Source organism: Myotis nattereri, assembly GCF_964212035.1.
Source record: "Myotis nattereri genome assembly, chromosome: 11".
NCBI lineage: Eukaryota > Metazoa > Chordata > Mammalia > Chiroptera > Vespertilionidae > Myotis > Myotis nattereri.
In genome coordinates this window covers 82,828,217-82,847,445 of record NC_138086.1, presented here as the reverse complement: position 1 = coordinate 82,847,445, position 19,229 = coordinate 82,828,217, and the positions used below count along the sequence as shown (strand labels likewise).

The 19,229-nt window shown below is 61.4% G+C and overlaps 1 protein-coding gene across 1 annotated transcript in view; it reads right to left on the bottom strand.

Moving 5' to 3' along the window:
- Positions 1 to 268: 268 nt before the first annotated feature.
- Positions 269 to 19,229, bottom strand: part of PKD1L1 (polycystin 1 like 1, transient receptor potential channel interacting) — a gene marked incomplete at both ends in the record, with an annotated part of 54,009 nt that continues 35,048 nt past the window's right edge. The window contains 18 exons of the mRNA XM_081102014.1: positions 269 to 397; positions 596 to 772; positions 3,741 to 3,947; positions 4,587 to 4,721; positions 5,248 to 5,388; positions 5,562 to 5,666; positions 6,653 to 6,887; positions 7,193 to 7,359; positions 7,894 to 7,977; positions 8,806 to 8,938; positions 10,152 to 10,262; positions 12,557 to 12,675; positions 13,642 to 13,815; positions 14,131 to 14,215; positions 16,457 to 16,595; positions 16,791 to 16,947; positions 17,708 to 17,827; positions 18,983 to 19,156. Of these exons, the coding sequence (XP_080958140.1) occupies positions 269 to 397; positions 596 to 772; positions 3,741 to 3,947; positions 4,587 to 4,721; positions 5,248 to 5,388; positions 5,562 to 5,666; positions 6,653 to 6,887; positions 7,193 to 7,359; positions 7,894 to 7,977; positions 8,806 to 8,938; positions 10,152 to 10,262; positions 12,557 to 12,675; positions 13,642 to 13,815; positions 14,131 to 14,215; positions 16,457 to 16,595; positions 16,791 to 16,947; positions 17,708 to 17,827; positions 18,983 to 19,156 (2,592 nt within the window). The remainder of the gene's footprint in view (positions 398 to 595; positions 773 to 3,740; positions 3,948 to 4,586; positions 4,722 to 5,247; positions 5,389 to 5,561; positions 5,667 to 6,652; positions 6,888 to 7,192; positions 7,360 to 7,893; positions 7,978 to 8,805; positions 8,939 to 10,151; positions 10,263 to 12,556; positions 12,676 to 13,641; positions 13,816 to 14,130; positions 14,216 to 16,456; positions 16,596 to 16,790; positions 16,948 to 17,707; positions 17,828 to 18,982; positions 19,157 to 19,229) is intronic.

Sequence of the window (19,229 nt, the reverse complement as noted above, 5' to 3'; positions counted from 1 at the left end):
AGGTGTCGGCACAGGGCCCGGCTCCCTTCCTGTCCGTGTGCACCTGGTGTGTGGCTCCAGGTGTGAGCCACCGACAGCCCCTCCCCCGGCTGCCACATCAGCAGCTGTGGACAAAGATGGCTTTCCTTCAAGCCTGGTCCCAAGCTCTGTGGTGTGGGGTCCAGGCAGGTTCCGTCCACTCTTTTGTTCTAGTACCTTTTCTTCCAGACCAGGGTCTCTGTGGGCCCTCTGTGCGCCCCGGACGTGGCGCGTCCTCTCTGCCTCGGGCCTAATTTTCACTGCTGGGCCGCCAGTGGATCCTGCTCATGTTCTGGGTCACAGCTATTTCTCGGGGCCTCCGAATGGAGCCCACTCTGTCCTCAGTCTCCTTGCGGATTCCAGCTTTAGTCAGACATTCCTGTCCCCATGTGGAGCTGGAAGTCCCATCGCACATGTTACACCGACCCTCAGTTCCTGCCGGAGCGCCTCTCGCCACGGCTGTCACCCACGCTCCCGGGACAGGCATGCACACGGGGTGTGGAACGGCGACTATCTCCCACTTCCTCTGAGACTTACACAGTGAAGAGAACGGATACACCCCTTTTCACGTGCTTACCCCCGCGGCCTGGCCATCAGAAGTCCCCAGCGAGGGGCTGCCTTCTGCCCCGGCCCCAGCCTGTGGCGCGTCCCGGGGCGGCTGCGCTGGGAGAGGGACGGGGAGGCGGGCGGACAGACTGTCGATCTTCAGCAGCAGCTCATCCAGCAGGTCTGCAAACTCATCCAGGGAGGGGTTCTGGAGGGAGGAAAAGAGACTAGTACGGCCTCCAGGAGCCGAATCCCCCTCATTCTCTGAAGCCTTTCATGGCACTGACGTTAGGTGGCATGTGCTGTGTTAGGGAGCACACGGGACCCACATCTCCGTGCCCTCACGCACTGCGGCGTCATCCACAGGTGTGCGCAGACCCTCACGTTGTACAAAGCGTGCACACCTGTCCCTCGTTCAGCACATCACACAGGTGTGCATCTAGGCCAGTGGTTCTCAACTTGGCTGCACATTAGAATCACCTGGGAATCTTTTTACAATCCCGATTTCTGGGCCTCATCCTCCGGAAATTCTGTTTCTTTGTTACTAATGTTGTGGCTCCACCCCACAGCAAAGAAACAGAATTTCCAGAGGATGAGGCCCAGAAATCGGGATTGTAAAAAGATTCCCAGGTGATTCTAGTGTGCAGCCAAGTTGAGAACCACTGGTCTAAGTGCTAAGGCTCAGACGCCCGCATGAAGGACTGTAAAGTGGACTTGGAGGCAGTCATCTACGGAACGTGCGACAAGCGTGAAGCCCACACACGCCCACTGCCACCACGCGTGTGGCTGGCTCAGAGCTGCCCTGGGCGGCGCCAGAACGCCAGCCCTCGCAGCAGCTGGGCCCAGTGTGCACACACCTGCTTTGTTCTGTTTGACTCGGGTCGGGGGGCTGACACTCAGTGGCTAAACGGACAGAATAGGGGGCGTGCGATGGGGAGAATCCCAATGCCCCCCTTGCCGACCCTGCAGGGTCATTTGAGGATAGAGGAGTAGGTGGGGGAGCCTGGGCTTGTGAACAGTGATGCCTTTAGAACTGTCAGTAAAGGCCTGTGGCTTTGCAGGGATATTGGTGCAGAATCACAGTCTCGCTTTGATAACTAAAAGCAAACTTCCGCATCGAAACCGTCGCCTTGGACGGGCTCACTGATGCAAGCCCGGGGCTTACGTGGTGCGTGGCCGGCTCAGCCTCCTCTGGCTGCCGCCTCTCCAGCCCTAGCGCAGAGCAGGCCGCCCCCCACACGTAGGCCATCACGTCTGCAAGTCTCACGAGAGATTGGCTTTGAAAAGATTTTCGTTTGGGAACAAAAGCCATGAGGGAACCTCTGAGCTGGAAAAAATGAAAAAATAAAGACAAACTTCATGTTATTAAGCAAAAAATAGCTTTGTGAATTTGTTCAACTGTAAATGGAGAGCATATCTGATATTTTATTTCCTGTCCATAAGGCAGCAGTTGCGTAGCAAAAAAGTCAGGCAGCTCTCTCTCATGAACTGAGCTAAATTGCAGCAAGATTCTGAACTGGACCTGCGTTTCCACAGGCAAGATCCGCGTCTCCGTTTTGGCTCCCCCTAGCGGGCCCCACGGGCTGTGCGTGACCCCGCCCCACTGCGCTCCCGCCTGGAGACAGAAAGGGCCCCGCAGAAGGACACAGCTTGCCCTTGTTACAGAAACAAGCCAGCGAAGGTCCCTGCAAATTGGTCCCGGGTGGTTTGTTTCCCGCTGCAGGCTGAGACCTGCTAGCTCAAATGCTGGCGTGCACACTGGATCGTGTAAAGAGCACAGACAGCAGCGTTTAGCCCTTGGGAGCTGCTTTGTGTCCCACAGAACCTCAGACAGCTGTCACCCCTGGAAAGACAGGGCCCTGCAGGTATAAGCCCCAATGCTGCTGCCCTTGGGAGCTCTCCGACCTGGAGACTTCCCGTGTGTTGCTGGGCAACTTCCCACACACAAAACCCTCCCCAAGACTGCCCTCCCCTCTCCCCATGACACAGCCCTTGGAGTGTCTCAAGGTGTGAGGGACATAGGCACATGTGAACCTGTCACCATAGTGTCCACATGCAGTTGTGGGGGTCGGGCGGGCAGCTAGGGGTCTGGGTTGGTGTAGCCAGGGAAGCTCCTAGGGTGACCCCCCACACTGAACGCTGTCTTCTGAGACTCATAGGATTTACACATGGTGGGTGGAGGGGCGGGGCTACAGGGAGGCGGTGAGGTGAGGCGCGTGGCCCACGAGCCATCAGGCTCCCAGGGGCACTGTGCCTGGTCGGACATAGAGCAGGTTCCCGGCACTGTCTTCATAGGAACACCTGGAGCAGTTTCTGAAAATCGGGGTGCTCGGCCCCACCGCTGGGAAAGGAGACAGCAAACCTGGGGAGGAACTAGGGAGGGCCCGGCTGAGAACCCGCAGACCAGGGTGCCAGAGCAGGCAGAGGGTGGGGTGGGGTGGGGCGGGGCGGGGCGGGTGGGGCAGGGTGGCGACAGCAGGAGGCCTACCTACATCTTCCTTTCAGGTGAGCAGTGAGAAATGGTCAATACAGGCGAGCTGAGCCACTGCAGGGACAGAGAACCGCTAAGGAAGCGTTGTGTTTACTGAGATGGGACTATCAGCTGATGTCCTGTATTTGTACTTGTAAGTCGTCAGCCCTAAGTAGGGGCGGCAGGGAAGGTCACGGGGAACCGTTGAAGGAGTTTAAGCCAGAGGCTGTGTGCGTGCAGGCATGTGTGTGCGCACATGTGTGTGTATGTGTGTGTGCATGTGGTGCATGTGACATGACTAGGGTTGCATGTGGCAGGTCAGCAGGAGGGTGGGACGCAGGGAGCCCCATTCCTAACTCAGCCCCAAGCCCAGAGAACATGTTCTGCGCAGCTGGCTGATGGGAGATACTCCAGGAGATGGGAAGATCCAGGTAACAGGACAAGGGGCAGCTTGCACGGCCACAGTGAGATTCTGCCTGAAATCAGGTGGGAGAGAAGGGGTGTGGCTCAGGCTGGGAGGCTCCCTGGAAGAGGCAGCATCCTGGAGTGATTGGTCATCTTGTTGAAACTGTCTAGCCGACTGGACCAGGTTCAGCCCTGCCCAACGCAGGAGAGATGGGCCTCGGGAGTCATGACCGTGACATCTGGCCGGCAGAGGATGAAACGTCTGCTAACCCTGCCCTCAGAGTCCAGGCTGGGCACGTACCATTCCTATCCACAGAGTGGTCACTGCTGCCAGGAGGGCTGTGCAGCGCCCAGCCGTGGCCCGCCCCTCCGCCTTGGAGAGGCCCGGGAACGTGTCTCCTGGAAAACGGTGGGAGGCGTCTGCGAAGGTGCCCGATGGAGGAGCCACGGTAAGGAGCAGAATCCCACGCAGGTGGGCGTGGGCGGCCAGCACCAGGACCCCCGCCAGCTGCAGGGGAAAACCCGCCACATTGACCTTCTGAGCATGGAGTCATGGGAGCCCCAGAATGTGGCGGGAACTTCTAAATGCTTTAAAATAAGGAAAAGCCTGGAGGAGCTGTTTTCGGATTGTTGATCACATCATCTGGTATAAGACCTTGGCCCCACCCCGGGCCTCCTGTGCCAGCTCCGCCCCACTCGTCCCAGGTGCTCAGCCCAGGCACCCTTCTCCCCTGGTCCTCCTCCCACCAGCGCCCCTCCTCCTTGCCATCTGCACCCCGAGCTGCTGGAGGCCATGCTTGCTGCCAGGGGCACCTGTGTCACTGTTTCTGCTCCTGGTGCCCCTCGAGGGCTCAGTAAAACAGGTCACTTAGGAAAGGAGGGGGAGAGCAGTCTCGTGCTGAGTGTAGCTCAGTGACGTCCCGTTGTCTGTGGTAACAGGCCGGGAACTTGGCCCGGACACATGCTGCTCCCTCATCCACCCACACAGGCCGAAGCGAGGGAGGTAAGAAGGCCACGCACCCCTCCTGCACCGAGCAAGCACCCAGGAGGTGGTGCTGACCACACACATCATAACAATAACACGCCAGGGAGAGCCGGAGCAGAGCGTGTAAATGCCCTAACGCTATCCTGAGAGGAGAAGTCTCACCCCTGGTGTGAGGACGCCCGCGAGGGAGCGGCGTGTGGCGAAGATGCAGGACGCCACTGCGCTGTGAGAGCCGAGCAGACGGAGGCATTTCAGGGTCAGGAGGAACGACAGGGTTCCCTGGAGCCACCTCGCCCTCTGTGGCAGAGAACACAGCAGCCACGTGTCACCCCGTTACAGGGCGCACAGCGTCATCACCCCTGCGGGCCGGGCACAAGGGAGGCGTGCTCTGGGGTGAGGTGCACCCAGCCACGCTGTGAGAGGGTGTGCGTGTCAGGCTGCAGAGGGAAGGCACGAGGGAGGAGCAACTAGAGTTAGAGCTTTTCGGAAGGGCCAGCTCCAAGTCTGATCTTGCGGCTCCATAGCGGTCAGGCCCGCTCAGGCCCGGCGCTGCGAGTCGCAGCCTCAGGACCAAGTGGGGAAGGCCACCTCCACACGGCACGTGGAGAACTCAGTGCCCGCCCCCGCCTCTGTGTGGGAATGAGCGCCTGATCGACAACATTCCTCACGCACGTTTGTAATATTTAATCTTCATAAAACTAGAAGCGCCCCGATTTCTACCGACGGAGCCTGGGCTCCGGGAGAGGAGATGACAGAACAAGAGCCGCCTGGCTGAGCAACAGCAGGCCCAGGCCCACCTGTGTGGCCCCAACACCCGTCCTACCTGATTCCATGACGCCATGGGACTGAGGTCCACAAAGCCCTGCAGGAGCCCCAGGTGCAACTGGTCGGTCACCTCCCCAGCCAGAGAGAGCAGGTGGCCGGAGGCTGCGTACCAGGCCAGGCCGGCCCCTGCGAGGGGCAGCTGCGGGGCAGAGAGAGATCGTCAGACGGGCTGCGGCCTGGGGGGCAGGGGATGACACCGCCTCGGCGCCTTCAGGCTTACGCCATGGGGACGGCCCTGCGCTGGCTGAGCGGTGCACAGGCAGGCCCGGCATAGCTACGTCCGCTGCGAGTTGTGAGGGACACAGGGCCTACCTCCAGCCAGGCCCCGGGTTTTTGCCAGTAGCCACGGATGCCCTCCTCGGCCAGGCGGAAGAGCTGGAGACACAGGTGGGTCAGGGTGAGCGCCAGGAAGGCCAGCTGGAGGAGCGCGAAATAAGAGATGACAAAAGTCCCGTGAATTGTGTGGGAAGCTTGAAACCCCTGCCTACCCTCAGGAGTGGGCTCGATCCCAGCATGTTCTTGGCCGTGTGGAGCTCTGAGACACACGTGGTCTTTGCAGGCCCCCGGGCATTTGCACCTCTCCACCCACCAGCCTCAGAGACCCGCCCGCGGGCGGCAGGGATGCACGTGAGCTCGAGATGGGTGCCCTCATGGAAGCCCTGCCCTGTGAGAACTGCCCAGCGCCCAGGACGTCTCCTGCCCCCCCCTGCCCACCCCCAATCCTTCCTCATGATGCTCAAGAGAGAGTGCTCATGAATATGGAAAACATATGAAATGTATTAACAGTTTCCTTGGCCACGTCAAACCTTTTGAAAGATCCTGCACATAAGAAATTTCTTAAAGTTCTGTCTATGATGATCTCACCTTGATGATTTCCCATCTACCATGACTTCACTCACCCCCTCACCCCCTCCCTCCCTGACAGCAGCAGTGGCCCTGGCCTGTCTGAGGTCACACGGCCTTGTAGGGCCCTGTGCACCTTCCAGTGAACACTTTAAAACTAAAAACGCCTCTTTGGGACCCCTCCCTCCCTTTGGGGACAAGGGAGTGTGCTGCCGCCACAGATCAGGGGCTGGGCCCCAGGACAAGAATGAGAACAGTAGCAGCCACGTCACAGAAGCCGGAACGTGTGTGGACAGCATTGGGTAACCCACAGCTAAGCTTCGAATACTCATCTTTGGTTCTCACAGGTGAGGGACGTCCGTGTCTGAGTGGCAGCCTGAGTGAGCCCTGGACAGGGCCTGGGCTTCAGCCCTAAGCCCCCACATGGCATCTGTACCCCGAGAGCTGCTCCCTGGGGGGTCTTCCTGTCCTGTGCCCACACCAGCGGGCATGGCAGGGGTCTGTGGAGGGCAGGTGGGGGCACTGTGCTCCTTGGGTGGCCGAGAGGCCGGTGAGCTCACCTGGGGAAGCAGCAGGTGGTACCGTGGGGCTGGGTCACTGTGGAAGACGGTGACCGACTCCACGAGGGGGGAAAGGGCGAGGCCCCCGGCCGGGAGCAGCGCCGCACGCAGGGACACGCGGGAGAAGAGGCGGGTGGGGGGGTTGTAGAGGACGAAGTGCACGGACACGGCCCTGGTGCGGTGATCCACCCAGCGGCGAGCCCTGAGGCCAGTCAGCACGGCGCGGGCTGCGGGCCTGCAGAGCATGCAAGTCAGAGGGGGGAAGCCGTGCAGGGAGGCTTCCAGCCCAGGCCCTGCCGGCCCCTGCTGTGGCCCAGCATTCCCAGGACTGCACGGGTGGCCGTCTGTGTCCTCCGACTCCTCACTGCCCACTGCCCCTCTCTCCTTGCCCGGGTGGGACCCCAGGCTGAGGGGACCCTGGAGAAGGGCAGCCTTCCCTGTCCCAGGGGCCCACTTGGGAGAGATCGCCATCTCTCGCCCCAGGATGTGGGAGCGATGGACAGGCAAGTGTGGACGACTTGGACCCCCAATCACACTGACCTCGTCCTGCCCAGGCTGAGCTCACAGTGCTCCCTGCAGGCTGTGGGGTCACTTGGGGCCACTCTTTGGGTCTCTGCGTTGGTCACAGAGCGGGTTTCAGAGCCTCCAACTTTGGGGTGACACGTAGGTAGAGAGTCTTTGGGGAGCACGGAGAGCGGCCTGGGAAGCTGCAGAGCCAACCAGAACCAGAGCAGGAGTCAGAGGCGCTTCCACGTCCGCCCTCATCCTGGGGGGTCTGGCCAGGCCATGTGGGCACATGCTGACCTCAAACATGGCCCAAGCCCCTCAGTCCCCTGCGTTGCCCCAGCTCCCGCCTGAGCCCAGGACCCGACCCCTCAGGAAAGGCTGCACCTGGGGTGACCCCATTCTGAGCTGGGACGTCAGTGAGTTTCCATCACCAGTGATGCAGGGCGTGCCGTCCTCATCCCCCTCCCGTCAGGACAAGGTCTGTGACATTCCAGTTTGAGGTGGAAGCGCCTGGATTTGCAGGACCAGGAGGGAGGGCACTCGGGGAGGAGTTGGGCCAGAGGAGAGGGAGGTGAAGGTGGTCGCCCTGCCCCCCAGCCCAGTGCCCACGATTCATCACAGCCAGAGATGGCGCCAAGGGCCTGGGTTTCCTGCCCATGGGTTGCTCAGACTTTTCACATTCTATGTGTTTTTAGAAGTAAAAAGAAAGAGCACCTGACCTCGTCGCCTCTTACCTCACATGAAGGGCCAGGAGAAAGTTTTATTTGCTTAAGGACTGCCGGCCCTATGAGGTAGCATGTTCCCCCGAGAGCTCCAGGCTGCGGGAAGGAGGGCATGGCCGCACTGAGAGCCTGCACCCCTCCCCCAGCACAGCCACATGGTGAGCCAGGCACCCCTCCCCCAGCACAGCCACATGGTGAGCCTGGCACCCTCCCCCAGCACAGCCACACTGTGAGCCTGGTACCCTCACCCAGCACAGCCACATGGTGAGCCTGGCACCCTCCCCCAGCACAGCCACACTGTGAGCCTGGTACCCTCACCCAGCACAGCCACATGGTGAGCCTGTGCTCCTCACCCAGCACAGCCACACTGTGAACCTGCACCCCTCCCCCAGCACAGCCACATGGTGAGCCTGTGCTCCTCACCCAGCACAGCCACACTGTGAGCCTGTACACCCTCACCCAGCACAGCCACACTATCAGCCTGTGGCCCTCCCCCAGCACAGCCACACTGTGAGCCTGTACAGCCTCCCCCAGCACAGCCACACTGTGAGCCTGTACACTCTCACCCAGCACAGCCACACTGTGAGCCTGGTACCCTCACCCAGCACAGCCACACTGTGAGCCTGGCACTCTCACCCAGCACAGCCACACTGTCAGCCTGTACACCCTCCCCCAGCACAGCCACACTGTGAGCCTGGCACTCTCACCCAGCACAGCCACACTGTGAGCCTGGCACCCTCACCCAGCACAGCCACACTGTGAGCCTGTACACCCTCCCCCAGCACAGCCACACTGTGAGCCTGGCACCCTCCCCCAGCACAGCCGCACTGTGAGCCTGGCACCCTCACCCAGCACATCATTCTGGACCTACGCATTGTTGCCACGACCCCGCCCACTGCGGCGGTGGAGCAGAGGGAAGCCCACCTGAGCGCCGGGCACGCCCACCGGGTACACGCCATCCAGCAGTGTGGTCAGGCTCCAGTCCCACCAGGCATCCACACTGCTTAGGCTGCCGGAGGAGCTCCTGGCACCTCTTAACGCAAGAGCAGAAACAAAAAGTCACTCTGTAACAGAGATGCAGGCAGTCTGGTCTGCGGGAGCTAAGCGGAAGCCATCTGCAGCATGAGCCACAGGGCCCGGGAGCGCCTGGCCCCTGAGCGGCAGGGAGAGGACAGGACCGGACAGTGGACTCGTTCCTGGTGGCTCACCCACTCAGTCACCCTCTAACCTGCGCCTCTGGGGAGGACCACCGCCTGCCCGGCCCTCTTCCGGGTGCTGGGGACACGGACAGTGAGATCCCTGTCCTGTCAAATCCCACGTCACAAACACATAAGCCAAACACATCAGTGACAAACATCAGGGAGAGAAAACAGCGAGAGACACCGGCGTGGGCCGTGGGCAGTGGGCCGTGGGCTGTGGGCAGTGGGCAGGGGAACCTTAGTTTGAGCAGCCGGGAACTTCAGCACGCGGGGACGTTTCAGCAGAGAGTGAAGGCGATGGAGGTGCCCATAGGGACATCTGAGGGGCAGGCACAGGCCAGGATGGGCATGTGCCAGGGGTTACGGGAGGGCATGGAGGCCACTGAACGGGGGCCGAGCCAGCACAGGACCCGCAGATAGACACATGGTGCTCTCTACACCACCACCCGCTGGCCATGGCTTCTCCTCCCTCCCAGCCTGCAGACCAGAGCAGCAGACCCAGCTCTGACGGCTGAGGTCAGATGAGGCGCACAAGCCAGGCGCACACGGCACAGGGAGGGTCAACAAGCCTAGCGTGCTGCCTCCCAGTGAGCTACTGACCCGTGAGGTAGCCGTCTGCTGCCCCTCGCCCCAGGGAGCTGACCCCAGGACACTGAGCGCTTCAGACAACGAAACCCGTCAGCTCAGCCGAGACGCCCGCTGAGCAGAGCCTGGCCATCGTGACAAACGCGGGCCACGCGCGAGAAAAGGAGACAGAGCAACATGGAGCTTGTGGCAGGTCAGTGACATGTCACCAATGTGTGGACTCAGAGGAGGGCAGGGCGAGCCACCTCCCTCCCCATCATGGCCTTCACCGCTCATAGCTTCCTGCGTTTCCAGAGCCCAGGCTCCCCCTGCCCCCCTCCCCGCTGCACGGCCTCCTGGGCCAGCTGTGTGACGCCCTGAGTGGCTGGAGGCCCCAGGGTGAGCTTCCCAGGTCCAGGAAGCCACCCAAATGATCACTTTGCTGAGCACATGGTGCCACCTGCTGGCAGGAACTGTCCATAACCAACCTTGAACCTCCGGGCCTACCTGGTGAAGGTGTTCCGGATGGCGTGGTTGAGAGAGTGTTCATCACGGGGGGAAGTCGCTTGGGTTATAAGCAGGTGTAGGAGCAGCATGAGGACGGACATGCAGGTGTCCCTGTAAGAAAGACATTGGGAATGGCGTGTTCACAGGCCGCTGTGCAGACCCAGCTGACCGTTTCCAGTGGACCCTTTTGTGTCAGGGTGAGGCCTGTGAGGAGGCTCATGTTTCTGCATATTGGCATCCAAGTTCCCCAGCGCCAGCCTCAGAATGAACTGCCTTTGTGCTTTGTCAAAGACCCGCTGGGCATCCGTGTGGGTCTATTTCCGGGCTCTGTCCTGCTGGTCTGCGTGTGCACCACGCGGTGTCTCGGGTCCAGGGCTTTAGGCCCAGCCCTGAGGTCGGGGACTGGCAGCCTCTGACTGCCCTTTTCCAGGATGGCTCTGGCCAGGCCAGCCCCTTGCTTCCCGCACACATTCAGAATCAGTCTGTCGGCATCTTCAAGCTCAGCTTGCGGGTTTGGGTTGAGACTGCACTGACTCTGCACTGGGAAGATCTGACACGGGGCCACGCCCGCGTCCGGCCATGAACGCAGCGTCTCTCCCTTGCTCCGGAGCTGAGCTCTTCTCTCGGGTCTTGCGGTTTTCAGATCCACACGCCGCGCTTTCTTCCACCCGGGGCTGAGCGCTTCGTTTCCCGAGTGCCGTGTCAGTGGCTTTGCTGTTTCAACCTCCGGTTCCCACTGCCCGTGGCTGAGGTGGGAACCTGACTGGGCTCCCGCCGGCTGGATCCTGTGACCCTTCGGGTCCCCGTGCTAGTGCATCCCAGGAGCCTTTCTCAGGATCATTAGGGGTTTTCTGTGTAGACCAGTCGTGGGCAAACTACGGCCCGCAGGCGAGATCCGGCCCGTTCGCCTGTTCTGTCCGGCCCGCGGAGCCGAAAGAGCGGAGGGTTCTCTTGCTCTCTCCTCTGCTCCTTCACCAGCAGCAGCGTTAACATGGCAACGTCGGGAAACACGGCCGCAGCTCCTTCTTCTGAGTCCAGTTTAAGAACCCATTGTGGCCCTCGAGTCAGAAAGTTTGCCCACCCCTGGTGCAGACTATGCACGCCGCCTGCCAGCAGGCTGTTTTATTCTTCCTTTCACATCTATACGCTTTCCGCTCTTTTCCTTGCCCACGGCCCGGCTGGGAATCCTGGAGGGGCAGTAGGAGCCGGGCTTCCACCTGAACAAGCACTCACTGTCCAGCAGGTGTGAGGGTAGGTGGGGTCACAGAGGCCCCCTATGAGTGTGGGGACATTCCCTTCTAGTCCTACTTTGCGGAGAGGTTTTCTCGTGTTGTTTTCATGGAGCATCGATTGTGTCAAATGCTTTCTGTATGGCTCCTGAGATGCTCATGTGACTTGTCTTGTTGGACCCGTTCAGACGGTGAACCACGTCAACTCCTTCTTGTGTCTCTCACCCACAGGGAGCACCGCGTCTGTCTCCGCTGGTCTCTCTGTGCCGGTCTCTCCGCCTCCCTGAGGCGCGCGGGGTGCTGCCCCTGGGATCCGCGAGCGGGCAGAGCCTGAGCACATTCGGACCGGCTGAGTGGGAGGTCACCCTGCAGGGGACGTGTTTGCTGCCAGGAGACACTTGACGTCTGGTCCTTCTTTTTCTTCCTTTATGTTGGTCGCTGTGACGATCGATGCTTAGGCCCATGAATTCATCAAAGGCTGCCCATGGTCAGGTGGGGCCTGTCGCTTCCTGTAGGGCTGTGGCAGGTCCATAGGGAAAAAGGGCCAGTAAATCTGCCACTACTTCCCAGGCCTGGAGTCCATGGAAAGACGGCCGAGTCTCCATTGTGTTTGCTAACACTGGTCCCCGGGTGGCATCTGGCGCCCTCATGGCTGCCCCTCCAGCGTGTGGGTGTCAGGGATCCCCACGTGCTTCACGAACGGCACCAGCGAGATGAGAGGGAGAGCAGGCAACGTCGGGAAGTCAGAGAAAGATCCGCTCCCCACAGCTGTCCAGCCCCACCCACGACCAGGTGGGGGTGTCATCCAGAGAAAGGTGTCAGAGGCCACGCTGGGGAGGCTTACCAGGCACAGGCACTTCCTAACTTTTGGGTTTTATCTAAAAAGCATCATGTCGATGTTGCGCTGAGCCACAACGTATTTAACAGGCAGAGGTTTGAGAACATTGCCCTGGCTCCATCCGCGTCCCAGGTAGAGGTGTTTATCTTACGGCTCCAGCACCGTGTGTGTCCCGCCTGCTCACCACCAGCTCCTGCAGAGCCCGGTTACTCCAGCTTCTTGGCATCCCGTGGACTGGGCGCATGGCGGTGGCTCTGGGCCAGCGAGGCGTCCCCCTTCGCTCCCCCTCCCAGATGCTGGCAGGCTGCTCTGGACAAGAGCGCGGGACCTGCACCCACCTCAGCACTGCCCGGGTGCGCGTCTGTCTCCGCATCCTCTCCCGCGTGGCCCTGAACCACGCTGTGGACGGTGGACACGCCCTGCGCAGGCGACGAGCTCGCTGTCGCTCAGCCAAGACCTGTGAGGAGGAGAGGGCCGTGGGCCTGGGGCTGCAGAGCAAGGGGGTGAGGCCTAAGTGCCCGCCAAGCCCAGGAGGATAGGGTCACCGCCTTTGCACTTGGCCTGGGGTTTGTTGGGCAGCTGTCCGGGGAGGCAGGAGACTGTTCTCACTCTGTCCCGTCGCCATGGCCACGCTGGCAGGGCCCCGACACAGTCTCGGTCACATCCAGCTACAGGGCAGTTCGCTTCCAGAGCTCAAAGTGGGGAAAGCCATTTTAAAGTGCACTCGTGCCCGGCTGGCATGGCTCAGTGGTTGAACATCAACCTATGAACCAGGAGTCACGGTTTGATTCCCAGTCAGGGCACAGGCCCGGGTTGTGGGCTCCATCCCCAGTGGGGAGCGTGCAGGAGGCAGCTGATCAATGATTCTCTCTCATCATTGATATTTCTATCTCACTCTCCCTCTTGCTTCCTCTCTCTGAAATCAATAAAAATATATTTAAAATAAAAAAAGTGCATTCTTAGCAAGAAATGACCTTTGCTTTCCATGGTCACAGCTCCCGACCAGTCATTCTACATGAGCACACAAGGCCCACGCAGGCCACAGGCACTCCCCCGTGGGGCTGGCACACCTCTCTCCTTTTTGTCATCCATGCAAACAGGACAATACTGTGCACATCGGGGAAAACTGATCTGGAAGGAAGCAGGAGGGAGGGAGGAGGTTTCTGTGAGCCCACTGACGTGCAAAAGGCCTCAGCTTCTCCAAAATCAGTCCTCCTCTGCTTCAGTGTAGAATAAGCTGGTTTTCCCGTGGTCTGGCTCTTTCGGGATCGGGGCGAAGGTAAGGGAGCTCAAGAACTAGAATGCCCCAGAGGTCTCTAAAGGTGCAGCCAAATTTAGATTCAGAATGTGATTCAGACACGCACGCCGAGGCCACAGCAAGCTCTAAGCTCAGTGACCCTGCAGGCCCCAGACCCATCCTCACTCTCTCAACCACGCCTGGGCCGCGGGGACGGCTGCAGCAGGACGCGTGGGGAGCGTGGGTGGAGAGCCCCGCCAGGCCTGTGCCCAGGCCCTCGGTGGCCTCCTGTAAAGACTCAGTGAAGAAGCTCTTGTCGTCTCTCCTTTTCCAAGCGAAGCTCAGAGCCACCAGGCCCACCTGCAGGGACAGGGACAGTGCAATCACCACGCCCTGTCTGTGCCCCATGGAGCCGGCCTGCTCCCCGGTCAGGACCCCAGGGCTCAGTTCACCTGCCTTCACTCCCGCCCACCTGCTCCCAGCACGGCTTCCCTAAGGCTGATGTCCTCCGGAGCACTGGGCGCCGAGGGCCGTGTGAGACCGACAGCCACCACCGTCAGCCCTGCCTCCCGCCGCTCATCAGGCTGCGACACGGCAGGGACACATCCCCACACGCAGGCACCATCCCCTCCCAGCCCGATGGTGGACGCGACTCCCATGCCGAGGGCTGCTCACCATAAGGGGCTGGGTGACGAAGACACAGCAGGTCACGGAGATGGTCAGCAGGCACAGCCACTGCCCGCACTGCGTGGGGCCGAACCTGCCGGGAGACATGCCGTCACCTCCTGTCTGTGCTCAGGGCCCAGCTGGACCGTCCCCCCATGACAGGGGACTGATGAAGGTGGGGCGCTGGGCAAGGGGCAATGAGTGGGCTTGTTTTTCTGCCCAACAAAGGGGAGTGAGTCTCCTCCTGCTCAGAGGGGTCGCCAGCCACCCTGAAGCTGCTCAGTGGAGAGAAAGGAGATCCCACACAGGCAGCAGTGGAGGTGGAGGTGGAGGTGGAGATGATGGAGGTGGAGGTGGAGGTGGAGGTGGAGATGATGGAGGTGGAGATGATGGAGGTGGAGGTGGAGGTGGAGGTGGAGGTGGAGGTGGAGGTGGAGATGATGGAGGTGGAGGTGGAGGTGGAGGTGGAGATGATGGAGGTGGAGGTGGAGATGATGGAGGTGGAGGTGGAGATGATGGAGGTGGAGGTGGAGATGATGGAGGTGGAGGTGGAGGTGGAGGTGGAGATGATGGAGGTGGAGGTGGAGGTGGAGGTGGAGATGATGGAGGTGGAGGTGGAGGTGGAGATGATGGAGGTGGAGGTGGAGATGATGGAGGTGGAGGTGGAGATGATGGAGGTGGAGGTGGAGGTGGAGGTGGAGGTGGAGGTGGAGATGATGGAGGTGGAGGTGGAGGTGGAGGTGGAGGTGGAGGTGGAGGTGGAGATGATGGAGGTGGGGGTGGGGGTGGTGGTGGAGGTGGAGGTGGAGGTGGAGGTGGAAATGATGGAGGTGGAGGTGGAGATGATGGAGGTGGAGGTGGAGGTGGAGGTGGAGATGATGGAGGTGGAGGTGGAGGTGGAGGTGGAGGTGGAGATGATGGAGGTGGGGGTGGGGGTGGTGGTGGAGGTGGAGGTGGAGGTGGAGGTGGAAATGATGGAGGTGGAGGTGGAGATGATGGAGGTGGAGGTGGAGGTGGAGGTGGAGATGATGGAGGTGGAGGTGGAGATGATGGAGGTGGGGGTGGGGGTGGTGGTGGAGGTGGAGGTGGAGGTGGAGGTGGAGATGATGGAGGTGGAGGTGGAGGTGGAGGTGGAGGTGGAGGTGGAGATGATGGAGGTGGAGGTGGAGATGATGGAGGTGGGGGTGGGGGTGGTGGTGGGGGTGGAGGTGGAGGTGGAGGTGGAGATGATGGAGGTGGAGGTGGAGGTGGAGGTGGAGGTGGGGGTGGAGGTGGAGGTGGAGATGATGGAGGTGGAGGTGGAGATGATGGAGGTGGAGGTGGAGATGATGGAGGTGGGGGTGGGGGTGGGGGTGGTGGTGGAGGTGGAGGTGGAGGTGGAGGTGGAGGTGGAGATGATGGAGGTGGAGGTGGAGGTGGAGGTGGGGGTGGAGGTGGAGGTGGAGATGATGGAGGTGGGGGTGGAGGTGGAGGTGGTGGTGGAGGTGGAGATGGAGGTGGAGATGATGGAGGTGGGAGGTGGTGGTGGTGGAGATGGAGGTGGAGATGATGGAGGTGGGGGGTGGAGGTGGAGGTGGTGGTGGAGGTGGAGGTGGAGATGATGGAGGTGGCGGTGGGGGTGGTGGTGGAGGTGGAGGTGGAGGTGGAGATGATGGAGGTGGAGGTGGAGGTGGAGATGGTGGAGGTGGAGGTGGAGGTGGAGGTGGAGGTGGAGGTGGAGGTGGAGGTGGAGATGATGGAGATGGAGATGGAGATGGATGCGGGGATGGGGAGGGCAATAACAGTAATAACAGCTTCACATCTGCTGAGAGGAGCAGGCACACGCCTGAGCTAACAGGGTCGCTGAGGATCGCCTCTGCTCCCCTAACCGCAAGAGGCACCATCCGCTGGGACTCTCGTGGTTTAGGACGTGGCCCTTGGAGCCATGACGAATGACCCTGGAGTTGCAGGCGATGGGCCGAGCTGCCGGGGACCAGCCAAGCAGGTGTGGGGAGCGCAGCATCACCCCTACGACACAGGCTCTGCTTTCTCTCCCAGGTGTGCGCTTCCTTCATCATCAGGCGACTGCTCAGGGCATGCTCTTCGCCCTGTCAGAGCTCAGCAGCCGGTTCCCTCCCACCTTGGGGAGGGTCCTGCGACCTCTCCTATCATGGGAGCAGCGAACTCCCGTGGGGTTTGCACAGGACGCTCTTCGCCCCGGGGGATGGGGGAGCCGCGAGGACTGAGACAGCCAGAGCCACTTCTGGGCCCCACCTTACAAGCTCCCCAAACCCAGGGGTTTCCTTATAGACAGTGGACTTGCCGTCCAAAGACCTGAGAATGTTTCACAGCTCACCTGTATCCTAGAAACATTGTCCCCACGCCACAGGCCACAGAGACCATCCCGCAAATGGCCCACGCTGCAGAGCGTAACCACGGCCGCGGCGCCCTTGGCCACGGGGTTGTGACGTGTCCTTCGAACGCACGGCTGGGGGCTGAGGAAGAGAAGAGAGAGGCCAGTCTGTGGCAGCCCCCGTCGTGTCCCTCCACACCCAGTGTGGTCACTGATTCTGTGTCACCTGACTGGCTCACAGGGTGCCCAGCTCCCGCGCCACACCCCACCTCTCCCAACGGCCAATGCAGGACGGGCAGGAAGGGGCCAGGCGTGGCACACCCACCACCCACGTCACCTTGTAAACCGGGAATGCAGCCTCTCTTCTCCCTCAGAGCCCACTGGCCAAGCTCAGCCCCGCAGGCCTCCAGCTCAGGGGGCGGCTGGGTGGCCCCATCGCCGCTGGCTGCGCTCTGGGCCTGGGCTCCCCCACGGAGAACGGCCGGTGCGCTTCGCTAGAAAAGACCAGGTGAGGGTGAGGCTGTGCCCCGGGAACGTGGTGCCCTCCACAGCAACTCCCTTGTGAGCCTCTCGGGAGGGCGTGGCCTGGCCGACCTCGTCATGCCTCAGGCTGGGATGGATTCTGGGGGAGGCGCAGGGCAGCCCCAGGCAATGACAGGACACTGACTACTAACAGGCCCCTTGAAGCCGAGAGCGAGTGTGCACCTGCCCTGGGGGGCTGTGTGACCTGGGGCAGGGGTGGGGTTTGGGCAGAAGGAGAGGGAGCCAGCCTGGTGTGGGGACAGGGCAGTGGAGGCAAGAACAGCCAGAACACAGGCCTGGGGATGAGTGCCAGGCTCGGGCGGGCTCTGAGCAAGGACCTGAGTCCAGAGAGCACAGGAGCCACACCCGACACTCTGCCACAGACAAGAGCCCACTGAAGCTACAGAGGCTGAGGCCTGGGATGGTGGCACCCAGCACAGGCAGTGCCTTGTGTCCCCTCACTCCCTCCGCTGGCCAGCATCTCTTCCACGGACCTGCCCACCCCGCCCTCGCCCTCGCCCTGCACTGGGCCTGGGGCCTCTGTCCCCCACAGGACCCATATGTGCTCATGGCTCCTCACGCCCTTCCCACCCTGAGCCTGGCCGTCTGTGGCTCCCAGGGCAGGCGGGGCTGCGCTCTGTGGGGCTGCGGGCCTCCTGCAGGGTGAGGACACATTCAGGACGGCGCCCCAGGGCCTGCCCAGGACAGGGCCGCGCAGACGGGACCGGGCACCTGGCTGAGCCTGAAGAGCAGCGACAAGAGCTGCGCCCCCGGAGAAGCCAGGAGGGTGCACAGGAAGCCCATCCAGAAGGACCTGAGGGGGACGCCGGCCGGGCCGACACTTGGCGGGAGCTGCAGGGACAACAGAGAAACGTCGCCCCAAGTCAGTGCGGCCCAGAGTGCGGTCATTTGTCATCATGATACAGTCCATGTGAGCATGTGCGTCATGGGTAATCACATGGGCAGTCCATGTGAGTGGGTGTGTCATACTTCACGGAGTTCTCTCTCCCTGAACCTCGGACTCCCATGCAGGAGTGAAAAAAGAAATCACCGGAAACGCTGCTTTTCTCCCACACAACCCCTCTGGATGGAACAAACGTTTGCTGAGCGCTCCCTCGGCGCCAGGCACCATGAGCAAAGCTGGCTGAATCCTCGCCAGAATCTGACAAGAAGCCATCAATCCCCAACGCGTCCCCAACATAAAAGCAGAGGGAAGATCAGACAACTGTCCGCCTTGGAGGAGGAGCCAACCTCAGGTTCCGGGACGTGGCCAGTGTCACCGGTGGGTGGACACAGCTGTCCCCTCATGCTGCTCAGTGAGACCCCTACTACCTGCTCACACATCCCACACTCGCTCTTTTCAAAGAAGAACCTGCTGACTCGCAGCTGTGACAGTGACTCCTGAGCCCTGGTGCCCTCTGTGGACGCACCACCGCCCCCCCGCCCCGCCCCTTGAGAGCCCTGCATCACCTTCCCAGCCACGTGGGCTGGGAATGGCCGTGAGGTTGTCATAGAAGCAGATGTGACTGCTGTCCCTGCACAGCGGGCTGTGACGGCCTCAGGAGCAGCGGGGTCACTGCTCTAACCGCCTGCCCTGATGTAGAGTTCGCCTCCGTCTCGTGGGGACGCGGACCAGGGCTGCCACTGCAAACCGGCGTTGCACAGCCGGGTGTGGCCATCGGAATTCCTGCTTTTCCGTCAGAGGGAACTTGAACTACTTGCTAACCTACAACAAGTCGGGGGGTTCTCACAGGACCCTCCAGGCTGCTGCCCCCTGAGCACCAGCTGAGGGTGGCACGGGACTCCCTCACGGCCAGTCAGCGGAGACACAGCGGCTGCCCGCAGACACCCCTGGGTCCCGCCAGGCCCACATCACCCCTGGCCTTGAGCACGGGGTCCCTTCCCTGTTGTGAACCCCTCTGAGAACCACGAACCTCGCTAACATGAGTCAGGAAGGTGTCACCCTGCAGGTCTGGGACTCAGGGCCGCTAAAGGAAAGTGTCCCACCTGCCCGTGTCCTGCGGTGGTGACCAGGGCCGCCAGGCAGGCGTAGGCGCACAGCAGGGCGAAGGCCACGCTGAGGCGCGGTGTGTGCAGGAGGCCCCAGCCCACCGGCCGGCTGTGCACCGAGGCCCACACGTGGAGGTCCTCCAGCTGCTCCGTGAACCTGGAGAACAGGAGCTGGAACGAAACACAAGACCTCGCTGCACCAGGCGTTGCACCAACAGCACGGACACAGCGGCGATCTGACGGC